Raw genomic sequence first — 24,834 nt, 5'->3', positions numbered from 1 at the left:
TCTCACTTGTAGTACAGCTTTTCCAGTTGTACTTTGACATATCAGACACTTGTTTGGCACTGGTGACACTGGGAGATCCTAATCCATCCCCCAAGACACGTAAAGAAAAATACATGGGTACAAAAGAAGTATTGAAGAGAGTACAGGTCAATGTTTTTGGGAAACCAAAGGCTACATCTCCAAAGTTTAGCTCTGCGAGGTTGAAGTGGAAGGTAGGACAAACAGCACAACCCCTGAAGGTCAGGATTAGTGGCTTTGGTTGTCCCTTAACTGTTAGAATTAGGTCCTCGGAAAAAGGTCCTATGGTGCGACTGTGAAAGACGATTCTCACAATCTGGTGGCCCCCAAAGGGAATGACCGCTTCATCAGGATTAAAGGAAAAACAACGTCCAAAGGTGGTGTTGGGACAAGATAACTTGAAAGGGGCATCTATCAACCCTTTGTTGGACACATCTACTTCATAACAGTTCCTTTCACCAACAAATACATTTTTCATATTCATCATATTATAGCTAAGCTGCAGTTTAGGTCCCATTCCCTCACCTTTGAATTTGAGAGGTAACCGAGATTGATGGCCTGTGATATCACAGTAGATGGTGCCCTGGTAAAACTTGGCCTTCTTTGGTTTGAAAAAAATCGTAAACGTTTGAGACATTTTGGGCCAGATTTTACCTGTTGCTGGCTCAAGAGTTATACAGCTGTGTGACAAGACAAGGTGGTCTAGTTCTGTTTTCCCTTTGCCATACTGTAGAGCTCTGTAAAGGACAGGAAGGCGATGGATCAATGTGGGGTCAGACTTGTACTGAAAGAGCAACTGCTCCCTCACCTCCTCCTCCATTTCCTGCAGAACTGAGCTGCCCCTCATCAAACTAAGGTTTTCCTCCAGCTGGCTGGCCCACACTGACCAGCAGTAGTGAAGAATGCTGTCACTGGTGTTTGTGAGAGAGATTTTGTGTATACTGGCTAGAGAGATGTAAGTTTTGTTTAGAGTGATGGAGTCAGTTCCAAGATTGATGTCCAATTCCTCACAAGTCCCACGCAGGGAGGCGAAAACATTTTCACCTGTGTGGTAGTGTAGCAGCAAATCTTGGTTGTATTCTCCTTTGGTAATGGGACTGAAACTGATAACCACCTGCATGCTCTCCCCTATTTCAAGAGTGCCACAGGAGGGCACCACTGAAAATGGCTCCTGTGTGGTTAGCTCAAATTTGGCTGGGCTGTTACCAACATTAATCATTTGTTGTGTTCTTTCCATGGTGGCTTTCACTAGACACATGGGGAACTGGATCTCATCCTGGAAATTCAAAATGGCTCGTGGCCCAATAGCATGGACTGGGACCTCAAATCTTTCCCTCTCTGTCACAAAAACCACACTGAAATGGTAGTCCTTCTTTTCTTGTGGCTTGAAGAATACAGTGAAAGTCACAGATCTGCATGGTGCAACTTTGCTCAATGAATTCTCAGGACCAACTACACTGAAATACTCAGATTCCTGCAGTTCCACCTTAACCCGTCGTGGAACCTTGTCCACATTGAACAGTCGCAGCTGTAGCTTGTAGATATGTGTGGGAATAACATTTTGGAAGATCAGCTCAGATGGGTAGGGCTGAAATAGAGCTTGGTCCATATCCACCATAGACATTTTTTGATGCGTAGTCATGCTCATATCCATCAGCTCCAGGATTCTGGGAGGATGCACCTCCTTGGTGTTTGCAAAACGCTCCTCTGTAGACAGTGACATCTCCTGACTATAAACAGATGGCGTTAACCTTCTTGTCTTGTTCTCTTTTGGAACAGGTTTCTGGGTGTAAAACGAGGGCATCTTGGCCTTTCCTTGTGTATGCATCTGTTTAGCAGACATTTTAATTAAACAGATATTTCCCTTAAATCACCCAAGTTTAAAATACCATGCTCCTTTTCTTCTTCTTTCCACCTATTGTTTCATTTGCCTCATTTGCCTGTTATTTCCTTCACAATGTTGCAGTACTGTCCCCATTTTTTTTTTAATTTGTACAACTTGGTGGTGTTCAGCTGGTGTTAGCACCAAGGAGGGGCTACATCATGACTCCTTACATTTTCATAACACCTTGCACTTTATGGCCTTGTCACTACAGTGTGGAAGCTAACCCTTTCTTTCCTTATTTATTTAGTTATAAAGGCCTTTGATGTAGTAATGATGTAACCATAATGATATGCTTCATAATTCCAATTTAGATCAAAGTCTGTAAAAACAGATAACTGATTTGATCAGAGCTTAACAAATACTTTTAAAAGTCAAAGGCAGAGATGACCTGAAAAGAACGTTTTATATTAGATAAATGTAATTAATATTAGTTTTATATAATAGTATACAATTATAAGGGGCAGTGCAATATAACTACATCCCTTTCATAATCTTCACTGAGAAACTGTAAATTGAATTTAAGATAATTTCAAGGACTGACTCATATGAGTCAATTGATGCTAATTTAAAATCTATGTAAAGATATTGTTTGAAATTGGCACAGGTTTAGGATGCAGACTACCTTTCAACTGATGGAACATCAGAAATTCTGAGCCACACTGACTGCAGCCAAATACATTTTCTATGACAGTGTTTTGCAATAGATGATGATTGCAAATAAAATTAAATACTTTGATTTCATTTATTGTTTTATTAAAGTTAATGTCTGAAGAAAGTACCAATAAATAAATAAAATAAATAGTATTTGCTTGGTTAAATTCTTGTTTGATATTATTTGCTTCTAATATTAATGGGTCTTCGGATTTACGAAATTTAAAAAACACTAACTTAATAATAGGTTAACATGTGGTGTTTCATTAAAAACAATCAGGCCTCATTTCACTTCACATTTATATGTTTGTCTGGTAAAGAAGGGTTTTAATTTAGAAGGTGATATAACTTTAAAATACTTCGTAAATGTTTGTGAATAGGATGTGATTTTAAATGTTACGTCGGTGCGTCCTCCATTGTCTTTCGACCATCTTTCCTGACCACATGACTACTTTTAAACCAATGAGAATTCTAAAACGTGTTGCTTAGCCAATCAGCAGCTACCATTGGGTATCCTGCGGCAGGAACGTTCCTCCCACTAAACGCACTGTTATTTTGGCGGCTCTGCAGAAAACATGGCGGAAAATTTAAACGGTATGTATGGACATTTGTATATGCGTCTTCTTATTATTTTCTCACAAGCTTACACGTAATGGTAGTCGCTGTGTTTACTTTTTAAATCCTCGGGGTTTTGTAAAAGTGAAAGTGGTGATCGTGGTGTCCACGCAGCCGTGTTTACTACTCGAAATGTGCAGTTTAACAGAAACCTTCCTGATTACGTTTCCGATAAAATGTATGTCATTTTTATTTTTACTTATTAGTTAAAAGAACAATGCTATGGTTCAATTGGCAAAACTTTTTACGAGTTCACCGCGCAAGGCTTTGTCACATTAGTTGCCTAAATAGTTGCCTGAAACTGCCATATTGATACTACAGCGTATTTTTTATTGTCAAGCATTGACAGCATAAATTGCATCCTGAGCAACTTTTACCTACGTTAGGACTTATTGTATGGCAAGCAATGCAGAAAAAAAGCACAATGTATTTTCTTCCTGCTAGATACAAACGTCTTAACATGAGACATTTGAAAGCCTACAGTTCTTCTATGCATTCACACAGCATGCGAACCTATACATGTTTGATGTTTAATAGATCAAAAAGGAAATATTCAGTCAAACTCAGTGTCTTCATGTGTGTAACTATATGTTCTTTTTGTAGACCACAGATGCCCTTTAATTTTCAAATGTTTTAAATATTGTACATATGTAACATATTATGACCCGTTGTCTAAAGCAAACATGGGCAGACTGGGGCCCGGGGGCTGGATGCAGCCCGTTCAGCTTTTTATATACAGCCCGCCAAACCTTTCCAAATGATATAATGTATTTATATTATTATACTTCTGCCTTTTCCTGCAATACCCACGTTTCCCCAATAGGGAAAATGAGAAACGCTTTTTAGCCTTTATGCATGACTTTTACATGTTATTTATCTTAGTTCACACGAATGCCCCATCTATCTGCTCCTCAGAATTGTTCAGTTTTAGGTTTCTGGCTGATTCCGTTTCTTCGGCTGATTCTGTTTCCTGAGCACATGAAACTTATAATTCTGCCTCAAGTGATGTGAAAAACAGTAAAGCACTTTTTTTTAAACATTTCTAAAATTCTTAAACTGTTTTGGAAAATACCTTCAATCTAGACGAAAATAAACCTTTAGGGGTGGGCATTAAAGGTTTTGGAAATATGCTTGTTGTTGAACTTGGAAAAGTATGTTTTTGTATTTGACTGAAGAGCTGGTTTCAGTCCTGTGTGTTTAAAAAAAACATTGCTTTGTAAGAGTTAATTCTGACACTACACTAAAAAAATGTTTTGTTTTGTTTTTGTGTGTGTCAGATTGCAAGGTAACTTGTAAGGTGTCCTTGGAAGGGCTAGAGTCTCTGTGCCGTGCTGAGAGGCTCCAATGTAAAGACCTCGGGGTGACCAAGTCAAATGTGAACGAGTATGAGGTTGAGTTTCTCTGTGACTATAAGAAACAGAAGGTACGGTAACAGTATCAGTGTGAGACAGCAGTATTTTCAGAAAAGCACACTGCTCTACTTGTGTGTGAACTAAATAACAATACAGTTTTTTTCTCTATTTTCTCCTAATATATATTTATCCATTTGTTTCTGTATATACTGCCAGTAACACAGTGATACATTAATATTGATCCAAATCAGTCTCATTTATAATTGACCTGATTTTTTTTTTAGGGCGAGGAGTTTTATTTTGTGAAGTGGAAAGGGTTTCCAGAGTGTCAAAACACCTGGGAGCCCAAGGGGAATCTCAAATGCTCCAAACTGATAAAGCAGTTCCACCAGGACCTCAATCATGAACTGCGTGCCCTCAAGAAACGTAGCATTCCTAAAAAACTGGACAAGGAACTTTCTCTGACTCTGACTAAGAAAGCCAAACATCGTCGAAGTTTGCAGCAATGGCAGGATCTTGTAAACCAGACTCACACTCATCCAGGCCGAATCTTTGTTGAAAACAAAGTGGACTTTGAATGCCCTCCTAAGAACTTCACCTACATTGACAACTACAGAGTAGGTCCTGGCATAATGATAAATGAGGTGGCAGTGGGATGTGAGTGTAAGAATTGTGTAGAGGAGCCATTGAATGGCTGTTGTCCTGGGGCCTCCTCACATCGCATGGCGTACACTGATAAGGGACAAGTTCGATTGAAGGCGGGGCAACCCATATATGAGTGCAATTCCCGATGCAGTTGTGGCCCCGATTGCCTCAACAGAGTGGTGCAGAAAGGCATACAGTTTGATTTGTGCATCTTTAAGACGGAGAACGGCCGAGGTTGGGGCGTCAAAACACTGCAGCACATCAGGAAAAACATGTTTGTCATGGAGTACATAGGAGAGGTAAGACTTGTTCATCAGTGATATGGTCCAATCATGCTTCATTAATTATCTTAATGCTATGATTGTTTTTTCTACCAGTCCCCACCTACCTTTATTGGGTTCTGCTGCATATAGAAACCAGTGCTGTCTTTTAGCCTTAATCGGTGATGCTTGTGTATGTACTGCTAAAATGTATAATACGTTATTGTAGTATTCATTATACACAAAGGACACTGTGTATGTCTTTGAAATTCTTCTATTTGTATCGTGAGAAAGAATAATTGTGCGGTTTGTTTTATGTTTGTCTTGCAGATTATCACATCAGAAGAAGCTGAGCGCAGAGGTCAAATATATGATAAACAAGGATCTACCTACCTGTTTGACCTGGACTACATTGAGGATGTATACACAGTGGACGCTGCCTACCATGGCAACGTCTCCCACTTTGTCAACCACAGCGTGAGTGTCTTCAGAACTCTACAGAACAAACCTTTTCAGTGAGGTAGAATGGCTGGTACGAATATTCAGTGCAGAAGGCTGTGTAGAAATGTAATTACACCAAGACTTTCCTAATAAATTTATGGGATATGGCAACATAACCACGAAACGCCTTAGGCCAAGGATGTTGAAACTGTACATCTTTTTAAAGAAAGAGTCAAAAATAAATAGAGCAAATCTCAATGAAACTGATAGAAAGGAATAATTTATGTGGAAGGATTAAATATGTAGCATTAATGATAAATAAAATTAAACCTTTTGTATAGTTTGGTACATTTCAATAGAAAGCACATTCGCTTTCACTTAAACTTGACACCATTTCCAAGTTTCAATAAACAAATGAACACAGACAATGTTGGTTAAACAGGTCTCTACAAAATAGGTCAGGTGTAACTGTCTGTTCCCTGTGCTGTAATGTAGTGTAATCAGTGCTAAGGCTTACTTTAAACTATATTATTAAATTGTTGGTGTCATATAGAATACATCTCAAACTAAGTCTTGCCTTTGTCTTTGACATTAAAATTAAAAGACCATTTTTCAGCCCTATTTAACTTAAAGGGAGGAAACACAACTTCTTCTGACTGAAAATGTTTCTTCTTTTTCAGTGCAACCCAAATCTGCAGGTCTTTAATGTGTTTGTTAATAACATTGACGAAAGACTCCCTAGAATTGCTTTGTTCTCAACACGGGCCATTCGAGCAGGAGAGGAGCTCACCTTTGACTACAAAATGAAAAGTACGTATGTTTGAAACAGCTCATTTGAGTTGGAGTTAAACTGTGGCACTGTAGTGTCAATGTTAATAAAGTAGTTTATTTCATAATAATGATATCATCGCGAACAATCATGTGGTTTGTATGAAGAGGGATGGCTTATGATTGTTACTTTACGTCACAGGATATTATAGTGCTCCTCTTGTTCTTTCAGTTGATCCATTTGACACAGAAAGCACCAAAATGGATACCAGTTTCAGTCAAGCTGGGCTCCCGTGCTCACCAAAGAAGAGGATCCGTGTGGAATGTCGGTGTGGGTCAGACTCCTGTCGAAAGTATCTCTTCTAACATCACTCTGGGTAAATGTGTGGCGATTTGAAAATGTCTCTGCTATATTTAAATACATTTTTATATTTTCTTTTACATTACTTTTTTAATGACAGATAAAGTCCTTTATCAACTTTTATCCACTTTGGTCTGCATCTCTCTTAAATAACACAGTTTAAGGGAAAATATAAAATAACATTATTATTTTTCTATCCACGTGGATAAAACAACAGATGAGCTGCTACAAATATAGTAAATAATCAGCTGTTTAACTGAGCACCAGAGATAAATATCATCGTGATAAGGTTTATGGGTAAAAGCATTTTTATTGGTTGGCATCATGCTTTTAATTATTTTTAACACAACACCTGGTTCTTATATATGGAGTTCATCCATGTCAAACCTCCTTTAGGTTGCAATAGATTTTTCTTTCCTTACATCTTGCCCCGTTTTTACACAAATCACAATACGGTCCACATAAGCTGGCAAGAGCAGCAACGTCCTGCTGCCATGTGTTGGATCAGCTTATCACCTTTAATGACTAAGAAGAACTTAAACTTAAAAGACATGGAACTGTGTTGTGTGTTTCCACTGTGGACTGTACAGTTCCCTTAGTCTCTTAGTCTGCTGTGGCTGCTGTCAGCATCTTTTGTCATCCGCTCAGACTAGTGGATCATGCACATCTTGTGTTGTCAGTACGTCAAATCGGTGCTGAAATGACGAGTGCAGTAACCGGTAAGATTTTGTTACCTCTATAAACTATCAAAAGTTTGAAGCAGCCACCGTCTAGTGATGTCTGTCCTCAGTGGAATAATAACAGTAAGAGCATTTTGAAGTTTGTTGACTCAGTTTTACTCTCCTCTATATTGTCACCACTTTTTGCTCTTTTATTTATTGGGAAATACAAATCCAACTACATTTACTTTCCACAGTTGAACTTAATTTAGTCATCAAATACATGTTCGTTTTTTTCTCAATAAGGTGTCATCTATTAAAAATGAATATAATACATGAATTATTACTTCAGTGGGTAGAGATTGCTGTGACACCAATTCTTTCTGAAATGAGAATTGTTTGTGTTGCTGAGGGTTGTAACACAGTTACAGTAATTTCCCAGCTGCCTTTACGTGTTGAATTGAGTTGAGATGTGAAGACTGTACAGACTGTGAACTTATGCACATTGTGTTTGTACATAACCAAAGATGCATTCGGTGGAAGCTCAAGCTCTACAGCAAGGGTGCAAACATACGGCACGTGGGCCACAACCGGCCTTTTTTGATCATTTTGAAAATAATATACAAACACTTCATGTTCAGGAAATGTTTTGTAAAATTATATTTCACTTAATATGAAGTATTCTAAAGTACTTTTTTTTTGCATGGAAACAAAGGGGGGAAGATGGATATTTTGTTACTTTTAGGTAATTATGTTCTGATGATTATGTTATGATTGTACTGGTTCTGGCGCCTGAACCAAATTGAGAGTGACAACTCTGCTCTCCAGCTTAGAGTAATGATTTTGCTCCTCATTGCTTCACATCATTTTACCGGCGTTACACTTGTTCAGTGCTGTGTCTAATCTGTGAATTTACTTTTGTAAGTGTTAAAATTATCTTTTTGAAAGCCTTGCTGTTTTATAGTGTAAATTTACACATTTTTAGGTGACAGGACTTGTCTTTTATTGTTGTACTAGAGAGGAAAAACACAAGTGATGTAAATAAATCTTTATGGAAATATTAAAAACTGTACTGGTTGATGATTGATCACAGGGTGACTGCCTCAGATGGTTTGTAGCAGGGATTTGTTAGGGTTTACATGAAGGATCAGGACATGATGAGCCTCATTGAAGAGACAGGTGGCTGATGAGACTAAATCGTGAGTAAGCCATAACAACCAGATGGTCTTGGTTGTGTTTGTGTTGACTATTAGCCTGATGTACTCTTCAGGAACAGTTTGTGAGAGGATGGAGAAACCAGATATCATTTTAAATAGCCATATTAACTACATTTCTTCCTCAATGAGTGGAGAACTTCTGGTACTCTGGGAAATATTAAATATATCACGTGCAGCATTGTAGTCTTTGTGTATTTATGAAATCAGAGAATTACTGCAACATACCTGCCTTGCATAAGTTGTGTGCGCCCTCTGCAGGACTGTTAGCCATATTTTTTGAACAGTTCACAGTTATTTATTGTATGTAGTTTGTTGTAGTTTGCCTTTTAAAGAGTGTGGCTTTTTGTCCATTTCAGTGGAGGCTAAACAACCATAGGACAAATGAATGTACAACATTTAACATTCAAAAAACCCTTCTAAGGCTGATGTGGTCCATTTGACACCAGTGATCTAGAATAATACATTTCAGAGACCTGAATATAAATAAATGCAGTAGATGATGTCCATTGTTCTTGTCACTTCAGAAAAGGTTTATTTTTATTACAAAACAAACAACAAAAATGTTAAATGGCCTAATACATGCGTAGAAGCAAAGACACACTCTGTCTCTAATTTGTCTCCATCACCTCCATTGGTTACGGCTGATTTCTGGCTCCTTTGACATGTTTGACTCTTAAACCTTGACACAGCAAAACTACACACTGATTCAGACGTTCATTCAGTCATATGCATCTGTTTTAGGTATGATTTTAGTATAATTGTCAAAGGTTTGGATGTAAAGGTTTTACCCAGTGAAACATTAAGAATAACTCCACGTCATATTTGGATTGTTTGGATTCTCCTTAACAAGCTTGGTTAACCTTCAGTGATCCTAAAGATCCTAAAAAAATGAAAAAAATGAAAAAAATAATCACAGCTATCTGACAAAATGACTTCATATCAAATATCATTGGTTTGAAAACACATTCAGCTCTTTGTTTTCGTAGGAAATAAACAGGAAGAATTTTCAGGAATGACTAAGTTAAAAGGCAAAACATGTCTTCAGTATTTCCGTTCAGTTCTTCCAGGAAAAACGTTGCTTCTTATATTTTTCTGCAAACCACTGGAAATGGTAAAATAAAACTACAAAGATGATTACATTCATGGCCTTGACAACTGAGAAATGCTTACGGGCATGACACTGGCACCAAAATGAAAAACAAACTTTCAGAGTAAATCATGGCAAATTGGTTAGCTATTAAAAAAACACCCTTGCTGGATGCTAACTTTATCTGCATTTCCATTGCCTCGTCAGCACAAATGTATACATTGGATACTGGCTTTTTATTGTATACTCACTGAGACAATAATAGTCTGTGAACAACACTACTGAGAAAACTGTAACTGAACTACTGAACTCAACAAAGGCCACTTTCAGACAGTGAGGTGACTGTTTGTCTTGCCTGCCAACAGCAAACAAGCTTCTTTAGGTCAGCATGTCTAAGGTGAAGTTGTGGTTTGCAGAATCATATAATAGCAGCGTTCGATCCTGTACACTGTCATATTCATTTCCTGTCATTCATGTGACCGTCATTTGACACACACATTCATAACTGCCGAAAGCAACACATTTTGCACGTACACACACACACACACACACACAGCTTTCACAGTTAAAATAGAATGTTCAGTTACTCCTCTGATGCAGCTGAATGGTTGGTCGGCTGCCATTATAATACACACTAAAAGGTACAGAGGTAACTGTAAATATACAAAAGATAATCTGTCTGAGGCAAAGAAAAGAAAAGCACTGTCAGGCCTCTGCAGCATTAGCTTTGAATCAACACTCTGCTTTATTTTGAAAATGGAGAGGCAAGTCATTTCCTGTAAAAGGAAAACAATCCCACAAAAATCCTGGGCTCGGTTCAGAAAAGTCACTTTGACTGCTGTCAGTTTTCCTCCCCGTCTACTGTCCATGACCGCAGTCCCTCCAGGATCCGAGGGGAAGAACAAATCTTGTAAATGTCACCAGTGTGAGCACAGTGTTGTGTTTCCTCTTTGTGGATGACTTGGGTGCATACATAATAGACGTTTTCCCACTCCTCTCTGCATTGGTTTGACATTTTATGGAGTAAGGCCATAATTTTGAAAACAGAGATGAGATTAGAGATTCTTCCTGGCAGGCTGAGGCCGGGTGAATTGAAATTGCCACAACAGAGACGCTCATAAATCACACGAGCACGATTTAGCTCTCACTCTGTTTTTTAACATTCGCAGACAAAGAAAAGTCTGCTCCATCTTAACTCCTCTCGAAGTTACCAATCGAATAAAGGAAAGGAAGGAGCACAGATATTTGATTGTGCAAACATGTAAAAGTGGCAGAGTGTGTGTGTCTGCTGCTGCTTGATCATTGTCACTTCATCACTCCCCATCGACTGACTTCCATCTGATGTGAAAATGACCAGACTCCAGGCAGTGTCAGCTAAGGACGCATTTGGAATGTGAATTATACTGGATGACAGTTTTCACATGTGCTCCCTACACATCTGGCTGTGAAGGATCGCAGTTTTAAGGGTCAAAAGTGAATCATCAGAAGCTGACGCCACCTTTTGCAAAAAGGAAATCGTTATGACTTTGAGCCTGGAGATGAGAAAGCTATGCTTTTACTTGATTTATAGAATTTGTAGGTTCATTTAAGAGGAGTTTGTGGTCTTCAACTGAAGATCCTGTAACAATCAGTACTATGATCCCATTTAAAGGTAAAGAGAAGACAAAGCACAGCTTGTGACTCTAAATGAGTGAAGACTGTGTGAAGCTAATTGTGCATTAAATTAAGTAAAAACTTTGACATGGTCAGTGCTAGTGCTAGCCAGCTCTGCCTGTAGTGTCATTTTCCCACAATGCCGCCTTTACTTTTTGGCCACCGACAGTCTTGTATCTCAGTATTTCACACATTGAATAAAGTAGTGTAGTCTGCAGCTGCATGGCTGGGCCAATTACTGATGTCACATACAGGACGTCAGTTTTTCAGGTTTCCGCAGGTTTAGGTTCTAAAGCTGTTTATAAATATCTCAAGCACCGTTCTGCTCTCAGTCTTTAAACGTGTCCTCACACACCACAGCTTATAAAATGTGGCACTAACACAGAGAAGGTAGAAATATGTGTAAAAACCAAAAGCTTTCTCTTCAAAACATCAGCCTGATGTAGACACCGGTGGTTGAAACGCTTCAACAACTTAGAATCACACGTTCAAGTGTTTGTAAATCTGGCACATGCTTATATTTATCATCATTATCACATTATCAGTATGGCACACATTATCATTACATGCCAGTTTTTCAGTTTTAGTTTTGATTTGTTTGTTTTTTTTAAGTGTGGATCCTAACAGGAGGCTGGTTGAATTTCAGATCTCACAGTGACACCTGGCTTCACTCACAACACCCGGACCATGAACAAGTCTCACGGTCTCATCCTGAACCTTTACCACATTTTACTGATAAAACACTTAGATGACTACAGTTTACAGGGTGAATCAGACTTTAAACTCAAATTGTAATCCCTCAAGTCTGACTTAAATGGAAATTATTTATCACCATGTCTTATTACCTGGCCCCATTATATTAATTAACTCCTACTCAATTAAAACTTTCTAATTGAGATCTAAAATAATATTCACAAAACAAACGTTTTGATTCCTGTATTTAAGGATCCGTAGCTTTTAGCTTCTATTGAAATAATGCTGACATTCACTTCAGTAAACACTGAAACAGCAGAAACAACAAGCAGGCCAAACTTGGTTCAAAAGTAAAAACGAACAAAACAATATAAAAGCTCACTAATTCGTGGATATTATTTTCTAATTTAGTAGTAAAAGTTTGATATATATTGGAATTAGGCTGAATGGCTGTTTTTCTCGATCCAATCCTCATTACTTAAACCCACCGGATTCATCTTTCTTTCAAACTGATCACTGATCCTACGAATTTAACACAGAAGAAAAAATAGAAATGTTGAGTCACAGTAACAACTTGATCAACAATTATCTACTTTAGATTTTTTTTTTTTTTTTTTTTTTGTATCTTGCTCCTCTTGTTGATGGTGTGTTTTATGGCTGGGTTCCCACAGTAATGGCATATTTTTTGCATGTTATTGCAAAAGATTTTTTTTTTATCACAACCAAAAGTATTAATATGACCATTTATGTTTTCTGTTAAAATAACTGGACTTGGCAAATGGGTTTACATGCTTACCACGCCTGGGTTTTCACCATTCACCACTCAATACTCAAATCAAAACCACAGTAACTGGTGTAAAGGTTCCTACGTTGCATCTTTTGGTTGGCCCTTGGATTCTCCGATATCCATGTTTACATGATGCAGTAAGGCTCTCGTGGCAGATGAGGTTTAGTCCTGCAGCAGGCTGGTAGATGGGAAAGGAGCCCTTTCTTCAAGTCTTTGTTGAAGAAGAAACAGACAATCGGGTTGACGCCGGCTTGAGCGAAACTCATCCACACAGTGGTCGACAGGTACCGGTGCGGTATTGTGCAAGCCTTGACAAACACCCTCCAATAACAGGCTACTATATACGGTGACCAGAGCACCAGGAACAGCAGGGTGATCACATAAAACATCCTGCCAAGCTGCTTCTCGGCTTTAAACTCCTCCATGCCCAGCAGGCGCCGGTTCTGGTTGTGTAAGTTCTGCCGGATGCCCAGCAAAGTGGGCGGCATCGGGCCCCTGCCGAAACCCGCAATCCAATTGGCAGCTGCTTGGCCGGTGGCTCCCGGGCCGTGGAAGGTCCAGTTCTGACTGATGGCCGGTACCATCTGGATGGGCTTCATTTTGCGGTGCTTGTATTCAAAGAGGATTAACTTCATGTAGACAACGTGTGTAGCCAAAATAAGCACAGCCAGCATCAACATGAAGCCCAGTGTATCGTTAGCCTTAAAGTAGCGGTGCTCAAATATGCACTGGTCCTCTTCACGGATGAATTTGTAAGTGCCCACGTCAAACACTGGTGGGAAAGCCATGGCCACAGACAGAGTCCACACCATGCACACCACCGCCACACACGTCCAGAACGTCATGCGCTTTGAGTAGAAGCGGTGGTGTGCGATAGCCATGTATCGAGTTACGCTGATGCAGAACAGCATGAAGGCAGCGTGGAAACAGAAGAGCACGGCCATGAAGGCCACCACCTTGCAGCTCAGCACACTGTACGTCCAGGCCGAGCCGTTCTTTATTGACACCAGCACAAATGGGAAGCAGATGGCTGAGCGAATGGTGTCGGCTAGGCACAGGTCCAGCAGAAAGTAGTAAGGTGCCTTGTGCAAGCTCCGGTCCCGCAGTACCAGCACGGATACTACCAGGTTGCCAACTAGGCTAATGCAGATAATTAGCCCGAGCAGCACCAGTTTGATGTAGGTAGAGACAGCAGAGGAAGGACTCTCTGCTGCCATACCTCCTACAGTGGCCACCACTGCTGCCAATGAGCCGGAAGATCCTTCAACGCTCTCGTTACCGTTCGCCATCCTGAACGGTTCCCCACCCATATCACTTTCCTTTCAAGCACCAAACTGACCACCGTCCCTCTTCCTCCTCCTCCTCCTCCTCCTCCTCCGTGAGCTGGTTGTTTCGTGGTCCTCGTGGTTGCTTCCCTTTTGCAGTTCACAAGAAACAAGAACACTTCAAACCACATCGCACCATGTTGATGAGGGTCCCTTTGTTTCACCCCCGGTCCCCTCCAGGATTCTAGAAATCATCATAAAAGACAAAAAATTAGAAATTCAAACAGGACAGGACGTAACAGGCTGTTCTTACAGTGAAAACAAAGCTGTGTTACGTTATACATGTGAAAAAGCTTCCAGTAGGCTGTTGTCTTCTGTCTGATTCTTTATAAAGGAAATGAGACTGAATAGAAATGACGGTGGTCGTACGGTTTGAAATGGATCTTGCAGCTACGTATTTGTGCACAGACCAGCTGCCAGAGTGATTTTAACACTAGATACTAACTGATGTTACCATCCACCAGGTTTTAAAAACATGGTGCAGCTTTCAATCACACTCCAATCCAATCATATGTGCTGCACCTTGTCATGTTTTATAATTAGTTTTGTTTTTTAAGAAAGGTATTGAAAGGTTTGTCCTAAATAGAGATTTGCGTTTGATTAAAGAAGACCTGAAATTTGTCTTCTTCACCATAAACCTTATGAAAATAGTAATTGTAAAAGACAAGAAGCTCTTTAATCCTTGTACTTAGACGTTTATGCTAGGCTAGACTGGAGCTTTTCACTTCTAGGAATTAATTTTATTGATCGATACGTCCATTTTGCGTTTGACATTTTGATCTGATTGAGCTTCACTACAATAAAGAACAGAAGGAAATCATTTGACATCCAGAGGGCTTCGTGCAATCCTTTAATCCAGGTTACAGGAGAGAAAAAAAACCTAGTTACCGCCTGACCAGTTGTTAAGCAGCCAATCAGGCATTCAGACTATTTTTCAGGCAGGGTCTTGCGTTCCATACATTTCCAAATGTTGCAGTAAACATCATGTTTTCACCCAATGTGTAAAACATGCATTTCTAATAAATTCAACCTATTTTTTTAATCCAATAAACTAATTGCAGCAGTATTTTTCATGCTATTTTTTAAGTTGCAGCAGCCACAGCTCGCTGTGTGAGCTACAGGCAGCTGGGAGGCTGAGTGTGTCTTGAAGGAGGGGCTTTGCGTAGCTGGAAGTTGGTTGGCAGCAGGGCAGAGTCACTGTCAGGAACTGGGTAGCAACAGCAGCCCAATACCTCCGGCTTGATGTCGGTGGTGGGAGGAGGAAGCAGAGCTCAGTGGATGAGCTGTAGACACTCAGTGTCTGACAGGAGCTCAGGCCTGAGCTCATTCAATGGTCAATGGTCTGATGAGAAAACTGTCTGAAAGTCTGAACATCATTATACACAACACCCGCAGAATGGATGACTTTTTTTTAATGTTTCCACCAACTCATCTATTTCTGCATGTAGTCTAAATGATGCTGTTTGTATCTCATGTAAAAAAAACCTAACGGATGTCCCTCTTAAAGACCTGTCTACAGGTTGTCAGTCCACATTTATACTTTTTTTATAATGGACGGTGGAGAGAAACGGACGACTGAGCTGCTCACCTGCTGTTGAACTGCTTGTCCTCCACAGTGAGACACACAGACAGACAGAGACAGGCCTGTTGCAGTTTTACAGAGGTGCACCTGCAGCATCAGCATCAGCACCAGCAGTGTCACTGTTCACTTTTCTGCGCATGTTACGGGCTCCATAAGCCAGAAACCGACCGTAAATCCGTCTCCCTTTCCTGCTGGAACATATCATGTCATGTCACGTCATGTCATGTCAGGGGCTGGACAGAGGTTTGAGCCCCGAACAGTGGGTTCATCTCTGTTAACACTGGTGCTCTGTATGGGCTCGGCTGTGTCTGTGTATTTGAGGGCTTCAGTAAGGCGTCGACTCGTGTCTCCGGGCAGGTTTCAGTGCGTGTCCTCTTGTAGCTGTGCTGGACTCCTGTCTCTCTGGAGCTGCTGATGGACACCGGCAGACGCCCAGTGCTGGAGCATCTCGATCCACCGCCTCCGCTGCTGCTGCTGCTGCTGCTGTGCTTCCTTCTGGATCGTTCCAGTCGAGCCGCAGGAAACCGTCATGTTAATAAAATTCTCCAGGAATAACAACAACAGCAGCAGCAACACACAAAAGCTCCAGTCAGCTCCGGATGAAAAAAAGATGCTTTTGTTCAGAGGCCAGAGAAAGGCCCCAGCAGACGGACAGATCCAGGCTTCGGGACGACTCCACTGGCGATGCCGAGCCCCATCCTGCCGTTAGCCGCAGCTCATCAGCATCCAGGCAGAGGAGAGCAGCGTGTCACACCGCGGAGAAAAACGTCCTCTGTGTCCGCTGCAGAGAGGCCGAGTTTGGGAAGCTTTCGAGAATGAACGCAGCACCCGACAGTTTGAACAGACAACTTCAGCTGCGATTAAATCCCTTCTGATGCTTCACCAACAGCAGGGGCGGTGCGAGGGTTTTTGCTGGAAGTAGGGCAGAGCCTCCCTAACAGCCCCCACAAAACAAAACACTCGTTCAAAACATTCGTCTCTGACATTTCCCATATTTTTTCCAACCCTGTACTGATTACAGATCCAGCTCTGTATGTCAGGACTCTACAGTATTTGAATTTTTGTAATAGGATTATGAACCGAATGGATGGATTTCTGGTCATACGATATACTCGATACAGTGTGTGAAACAAAATATTGCGATATGTCGGTGTATCATTCTCACACCCTAACCTAAAACCCAGTTTTCTGAATATATCCTAATATCTTGACCGTTGTCCCTGTTAAAGGGTAGTTGGGGATCAATTTATTTCTATTTTCAGGTTAAAACTCTAAAGTTCATTAAGGCTTTTTTTTAGTTTTTTGAAACTTTATCAAAACACGTTTCTATGTTAACATTCAAATGTTTATGTAATATATTACTGTCTAATAATATAATTATATACAGCATCATCATAGAATAAGTCTATTCACACCAGTTCATTCCTCCATATATTAAAAACACAATATTACTGCATAAAATGACGCCTGTGTACTCACACTACTCTCAGGTGTCTTAGTTCTATTATTGATTAATTCAAGCTCTTGCTTCTTGTCATAAGGACAGTTTAATAAATGACACGTTTTTGGCAATAGCGCAAATGTCTCTTTCTGCCAGAAGGAGGCACTGTGTGCACAGAATACCTACCTGATATCACTGGCTTGTCTTAGACAGAGACTAGTTTCCTGTTTTACTTGATTAAATGCGTGTTTCAAAGTTTAGTAGAGGCTTTGGACTTCCTAAGCATTTCTTTCTGATCTGTGGGTGTATGTACCAAAGGGGTGTGGCCACTGTTAGCACTCTCTTTAATCAGTTCTAAACGATGCTGCAGCAGGGCTTCATGTATTTTAAAAGCACTCATGTAGAGTTGACAGATGTGGATGTGCAGCCCACAGGGCTGGAGTCAGTGGAGGTCACTGGAACAGGTGCCAGCAGTGGAGGCATCAAGACTTCACACTGTGGCTTGGATCAGTGCACCAGTCAGGTGTGAGTTGTGTTGTAAGATTTATAACAAGGCTACTTCTCCATAGGCGCCTGAAAAAAGGGGTTAGTGTTAGGGTAGAACTAAAACTACTGTAAATTATTAGTAATATTGAATTGGATAATTACATATTTAAGTTAGTACAGAAGTGATACAGTGTAGTGTTGTTATATTTAAGTTAGTACAGAAGTGATACAAGCATCAAGGATGTTTGGGAGAAGCTGTAATAGGTAGGGATGTCCGATATTAGCATAATTATGTAATATCTGTAAGAATCGTTATCGGTTTTTCCTTCAGTACTGAACCCAATAACCCAATAACACAATGCCCGGCCAAATTACGTCACCTAAAAATAATTTTGGGGATAAACGGCGAAAGCCACTAGATGGCAGCATTGCAGCTCATTTCATTAATTTATTTTAATAATAAGGTGACTGTATGCAGAATGCTGGTGTCAGCATTTATCGATATGGGTTAATATTGGAATCGGATAATATCAGACATCCCTAATAATGAATGTTTATAAAAAATAAAAAAAAGGAAAACATGAAATCTCGCAGCCAAAAAAACAACAACTATTCTAAATAATCCCTCAGGAGAGAGGACTTTTGTGAATTCAACAACATTTTTCATGAGTCCTGAAGGAATAAAGTGTCCTGTATCCCTGTCATGGATGGGTCGGGCCAAGTCTTTAGATTGTACATGTCAGACAATTGTTGCCTTCTGATCCGTTTTGTTGCTGTTGCTTGCGGCGACAAACCAAAGACACATCGACACTCAATAGCAATTTCTGCAATCACTGTCATTTTGTCCACTAGAGGGCAAAGTTACACCATACGCCGTTACATGCATATAGGATTGTGCCGTTTGGATTAGCGCTGCCTGTAATGTGCAACCTGCAACTCACAGTAGTGCCTTGCTGTTGTTGTTCATTGTGGTAATAGCGACAGTGGTAATGCTTCAGTTAGTGTAGCATCAGCAGACACAAGGACTCGAATTGACCATAGTTGCAGCAACTTTACAACTGACTTCAGTCTTGTACAGATTCGTCTACAACTACACACTCAACTCAGCGTGTGATGTCACAGTTATGCAACCACTACATCAAAGGTGTCTGGTGTCAATCTAAGTCTTTAATCCAGCAGATGTAGATACAGAATACAGAAGTCATCGTTTGCTATTACAGCTGTCAAACAAGGCTCAAATCATAGAAAAAACAAAACAAAAACATGAAGGCAGCAATACAGCTGCAGTGTAGATATCACCGAAAAGGAAATCATCAGTGAGATTAAACTGTTAACAATGGATGCTCCACTTGACAATTATCTGATTCCTCTTATGGAGTCCTGCGGATATTCGGTAAAGAGTCTCTTGGGTCATGGTGGTTTTGGTTCTGTGTACTTGTGCAGGAGATCGGACACAGACGAGTCAGTGGCGGTAAAGGCTATAAAAATCAAAGACGCTAAGAATGGACAAGAAGAAGTGGAGGTTCTGAGGCAGCTGAAGAAGCTCGACGCAGACAAGCACAACCTCGTCCGTTTTATCCGGCACCTTGAGCTCCAAGGACATTTTTTTCTGGAGTTTGAAAAACTGGACGTGACTCTCAGGGACTTTCTCAAACACTCCAGCAGACCGCTGTATCTGTCCGAGATCCGGGAGATCACACAACAAATGCTGGTGGCTCTGGACACTCTGAAAAGCATAAGGATGGTTCATGCAGACGTTGAGTTAGACAACATAATGTTAATCAACCACCAGCGTCATCCCTTTAAGGTGAAGCTGATTGACTTTGGTATGTCTCTAGATGTCTCCAAACTGTGCCCAGGTGATATCTTCCAGGACCTTGAACACAGGGCCCCTGAGATCTTACTGGGCCTCCCCCTCAGTGAGGCTGTCGACATGTGGGCTCTGGGCTCTCTAATTGCCTCTGTTTACATCTGTGCTAGCTTATATTCAGGGAATTGTGAGTTGGAAAACATTGCTGATATTGTACAGCTGCATGGTCTGCCTGACGATCATTTGCTAAATTACGGAATTTACACCACAAAATATTTTTACAAAGATTCTCAGTGGAGGCTGAAAACTGAGTGCAGTTGTTCCCTGAGGTCAGGGAGCTCTTGGAACTCATGGAGATCACAGAGCTCTTCTAATTCATTGAGATCAGGGAGGTCTCGGAGATCAGATGGCTCATGGAACTCGTGGAGATCTGGGAGCTCCGAAACCTCAGATACATCGTCCAGTTCAAATGAGCAGCCAGAGGTTCACCAGTTAGTGACCGACACGTGGTTGATCACCCGTATGGATGACATCGTCAAGAGTCGTCCAGGTACTGCTGGATTGAAGGACACACAAGCCTTCATAGGCCTTCTTAAGGAGATGCTGCAAGTAGATCCAGAGAAAAGAGTCAACCCTGGTGACGCCCTGAGACATCCTTTCATCACCATGAAGGACTTTCCTAGTGATTCAATCATTGAATCGTCAGCTCATGAAAACATCTCTGACATTAGTCCTGTACTACTTGTATCTGCCTCTTCTCATCATTCTACCGATGAAGAGATAAGCGTTACCGAAGGAAACCACAGATTTAAGAGTCGAAACCAAAACTAAAGAGTTTTTTTTTTTAGTCTTTCAAACATGTTTCTCTGCTTTTCTTTTCTTGTCTAGTCTAGCTCCAGACTCTCCACCATGACGGCTAAACACCAGAAATACCTTTAGAGGGAGATTTTCAAAAAGGCATGGCGGTGAAATAACTCTGGTTTGAAGGCTCTCCTCACTCTCTCTATCTCTCTGTCTTCTTTAATTACTTTTACTGCTTTTTAATCGTCAATAATAAATGGCTAGAATGAATGATGAGATTAAAAAAAACCTCCTTCTTCCCCTTGCAACAAAATCAACACTTCCAACTCAGTCTAATGAAACTATTGGAAGAAATGACTTCCTCACTGATGGAGCTGCAGTGAAGGCAGAGACAAACAGGGAAATCTGCCGACGACTTCATCTGCATCTGTTTAATACATTTTCAGATGTGAAGGAATCATGTATCTGCAGAGGAACCATTTTGGAATTCCCAGTTACATATGTAGAAGTTTGGTTCCTCATGAAGCCAAGACATCAGGGAATGAAAGGGATCGTATGGTGGAACCAGAACCATTTCAATCTATTTCAGAAGTCAGACATCGAAATCGTTACACTTTTTACTCAGATTCCTCAGCCCTAAAAGTGAAATGAGACCATTTGTTTTTTTGTTTTTCTTTAACTATTTCTGCTGATGATTGCATTTGCGGTACAAAACCATTATTTGCATTTGACATCAAATTTGAACACGTCAGGGATTTTAGTTTTACGCAATAAAAATTTTGAGATGAGGAACTGAGAGAATGCAAATCATTGAATGAAATGAGCTATTCTGAAAACCACCTACCGCCCACCTAGTTAATATGTAGGACACTTGACGCATCCACAACGATCTTCAATTTGCCGTCTGTCTATAACGTTTAAAACTGGATTTAAGTGGAAATCAATTGATTCCAAAAATTACTTTGTAGGATTGACTTAAGTCATTTTTACACACGTGTCTTCGGTATGTGGGATAATATTGGTCATTTTTACATATCTAAAGCAATTCATTATTATTATTATTATTATTATTATTCCTATCATTACTATTATTATTATGTTTTATTTTGTAAAATATATTTATTTTTATACCTTTCTTTAACAATATTTTTTCATTACCTTGTTAACGTAACATGGATTTTGGAAGGGATTGGAAGTCTTTCCTGATTTTCCTTACAATTCAAAGACCCAGGTTTTCTGATCAACATTTCATCTTCAGCTCAGTTCACAGGAAACGTCACTGTGCCTTTGTTCCTATCTTGTCATCTGTATGACTTCTATATTATATACACCGGATTAATTATATAACTAGTAGTGATTAACATGACTCTACCTAACCAAATAAATAATAAATAAATAATGAATAATAATTTGATCCATGTTATTTATCTGTATTTTGTTCTGTTGGAGAGAGGGTAAGGATGTTGGTGTATAAGTCACAGATACGTAGATCACAGTTATGCTTTAACTTCTGTTTTCTTCTAAATGGAACATAATAAATTATAATAACAAAAATAAGAAACCGACTAAATTTATCCGACTGATACGAAGCTGATATTGATAAACAATAAAACAGCCAAATTCTGTTCTTCTCCTTCAGCGTCAACTTTGCAACAAGATGGTTGCTTCCATTTTCTATATACAGTCTATAGGTACGGTGCAGTAACCGTATACTTTATATTAGTAGCTCATACAACTAGACTCCCCAAACACTGCAACATACCACGTTAATTGACACTAAGTAGTTTTACTGGATTCCGGAAATTTGCCGTCAGAGAGAGGATTTCCATTCTTCAGCTGTAACAAATTAGAACAAATGGAATGTTCTTTCAATCATATATTTTGTCACATATAACCTGTTTTAAAATTTTAAAAAAATCTTGTTTTTAAAGTTTCTCTAAGGTATTTGCTTCGACACTCTTTAATGACTGATAGTGTGAGGATTTTTTTTCTCAGAAATATTATTTCCTGGCGTGAGTGTGATTGTTGAGTGTTAACTCTTCTCAGTCGTCAACAACCTCACTAATGATACAGAGGAAGCATTAGCATGGAGGGGAAGCCCAGTAACATGCAGTTTGACATTAGCACAGGTAAAAACAGCTCCTTCTGAGGTTATTGTGCGTGTTATCAAAGGTCGTCCTCAAGCAGAATATCACTGAGGCACCGTGTTCATGCACGTGTTCCACCAAATGCGTCAAAAACCACTATTGTTATTATCATGTTACATTGTTTTTGGGGTTCACCTGGTTCATGGTACTTTGCTGGAAACCATTTGCTGCTGTGGTCTAGATGTTTTCTTGCAAAACCTGCAAAATGTAGTTTTATTATGTGTGCACCAGTAGTTTAAACCGCGTGTTCGTATTAGTTTATTCAAGTTTACACCAATTAATAATAAAACATGTTTTTTTTTACTTTAATCTGGGATTTATTATTTTTAATGCATACATTTTGAAGACATTTTTATTATGAACATTTCTTAAATGGACAAAGTCAGTTGGATGTTGGTTTTATTTTTGTTTGGTCCTACAGTGTAGGTCTATCCTAACCTTGGATAAATCCTTACAACCAAATCTGTAAGGATTTATCCAAGGTTAGGATAGTCTTACACTTTGGCAGTAAAAGTTGAAATTCAAGGATTTATGGTTTGATCAAATACAACTTACAATGTCTGAGGTCACAGCTGCTAGAGTCAACAAAGGTGAACGTGTACTGTTTCGCTGTTGGCAAGCAAGCTGCCATAGCTCTTCTCCACAAACAATATGACACCAAAGGAAGAAGAGGTATATTTGGGATTTGAGATCATACAGAACCCCAAACGATGCATTTACAGATTGAGATTCATTCTGACTATCTATGGTCTATGGTGGAAAATTACGAGTTCTCCCCCAAATTTGACACAATAATTTATTTAACTGTTGTTCAAAAATACAGTCAAATATGATGCGATGTCATTTCTTTTCCATTCTACATACACAGTAAAGGGCAAATTCTCAGGTACAATGTTTATCGTCACATCCGCTGCCAGCCTGTCCTGGATGCACACCAGGGCCCCACACTGTACGCTGCGTTGGAAAGTCCCATATCTAACTGTTGTTAGCATGAATCCAAAAGCAGAGAACTGCCCCAAAATCATTATCTGCTTTTTACTGCTCAGTGTGTGTGTTGTTTTTTTTTTGTTTTTTTTTTTTTTTTTTTTTTTTGGTTCTAGTTTCAGAGCCTTAATGTCAAATGTCTAGAGATATAAAGAAGAGATTACCGGTTCTAACTGCTCTGTTACATTTTACTCTGTGTTGGTAACAAACATTTCGATCTTATAATAAGACTAAAATCTGTGTCAGTTTCTATCAACACACACTACAGACATGGAATAATTATGAATAAGGGTTTGATTAAATTTATGGCTGAACAGCAAAACAAAGATTTTCTTTTCTGAATGAAAGTAACCATTAACTACAGACAAGCAGCTGGACTGACAGACTGAACTACAAAGTCTTGAAACTGAGTTTCATCCCTTTAAACATCCATAACTTAACAATGTTGTGATTAAATAGGTCCAGTCGAACTTTTGCTTAGTTTTTGTTGTTTTAGCCCATGTTGCCCAAGTGTCTGGGCTAACTGTTAGCCATTGCTGACTGGTAGCTATTGTCTCTCTTGTGTTCTCCTCCCAGATGGACATGTCTCAAACACCTGTCCATTTGAGCTCCTTTCAGCAAACTGTCCACTTAGTGCTGTGTCAGATCCTCCTCTCTGGGGCCAACCTGCAGAGAGGAGTCATCTTGTTGTTTGACATTCTCTTGACTAATCAGTCTTCCATTTTTCAGATATTCATAATAATTTCACTTATGTTTAAGTTCAACTTCACTTGAACCCCCAATGGTTCGTAATCTTTTTTTTCTTTCTGTTTTTTTTTTTTTTTTGCGTATTTTCCTGTATGTTTGATGTTAAATCAGTTTGGTGAACATTCTGATATATATATATATAAAGGTATTTTAACCTTGTAACATTCAGGTAATTATAAAGCTGTGGTTAACTTAATTCCATACAGTCCAGAGAGAGTGACAGGAAATAAGTTGTACTTTTATCCAGTGTCATCACTTTTTGTAACAGTCAAACAGAGATAATCGTTGTAGTGATTAATAAGGGCCCGTCGTAATTTCTCATCGTGGAATGCCTGTCAGCTGTATTATGTAAAGAGTAGTGAAAGAAATAGTGAGATAGTGTGGGCTAAGTCAGCTGAGTAAGTCTTCACTTCCAACTC

At 39.7% G+C, this 24,834-nt stretch overlaps 2 protein-coding genes across 3 annotated transcripts in view; one reads left to right on the top strand and one right to left on the bottom strand.

Annotated features, from left to right (window-relative positions):
• The first annotated feature begins 2,824 nt into the window (after positions 1 to 2,824).
• Positions 2,825 to 24,834, top strand: part of LOC103384853 (histone-lysine N-methyltransferase SUV39H1) — a 22,594-nt gene continuing 584 nt past the window's right edge. Inside the window, exons 1-6 of one of the 2 annotated variants that reach the window (XR_003050837.1) lie at positions 2,825 to 3,148; positions 4,447 to 4,592; positions 4,806 to 5,465; positions 5,757 to 5,903; positions 6,548 to 6,677; positions 6,868 to 7,715. Coding sequence is in view for 1 of the 2 variants with exons in the window: in XM_008318537.2 (XP_008316759.1) it covers positions 3,130 to 3,148; positions 4,447 to 4,592; positions 4,806 to 5,465; positions 5,757 to 5,903; positions 6,548 to 6,677; positions 6,868 to 7,001 (1,236 nt within the window). In the remaining variant the exon portion in view is untranslated. Of the gene's footprint in view, positions 3,149 to 4,446; positions 4,593 to 4,805; positions 5,466 to 5,756; positions 5,904 to 6,547; positions 6,678 to 6,867; positions 12,161 to 24,834 lie in introns of those variants that run through there. The other variant, XM_008318537.2, reaches the window with a different exon arrangement.
• Positions 12,281 to 18,110, bottom strand: gpr173 (G protein-coupled receptor 173). The gene is made up of 2 exons (XM_017036099.2): positions 16,006 to 18,110; positions 12,281 to 14,601 (listed from the first exon to the last, which is right to left on the bottom strand). The coding sequence occupies exon 2, from the start codon at positions 14,400 to 14,402 to the stop codon at positions 13,218 to 13,220; it is 1,185 nt and encodes a 394-aa protein (XP_016891588.1). The 5' UTR covers positions 14,403 to 14,601; positions 16,006 to 18,110; the 3' UTR covers positions 12,281 to 13,217.

Source organism: Cynoglossus semilaevis, chromosome 10, assembly GCF_000523025.1.
Source record: "Cynoglossus semilaevis isolate Cse_v1.0 chromosome 10, Cse_v1.0, whole genome shotgun sequence".
Lineage (NCBI taxonomy): Eukaryota > Metazoa > Chordata > Actinopteri > Pleuronectiformes > Cynoglossidae > Cynoglossus > Cynoglossus semilaevis.
The sequence above is the reverse complement of the archived record's forward strand: the minus strand, read 5'-3'. Positions and strand labels throughout refer to the sequence as shown.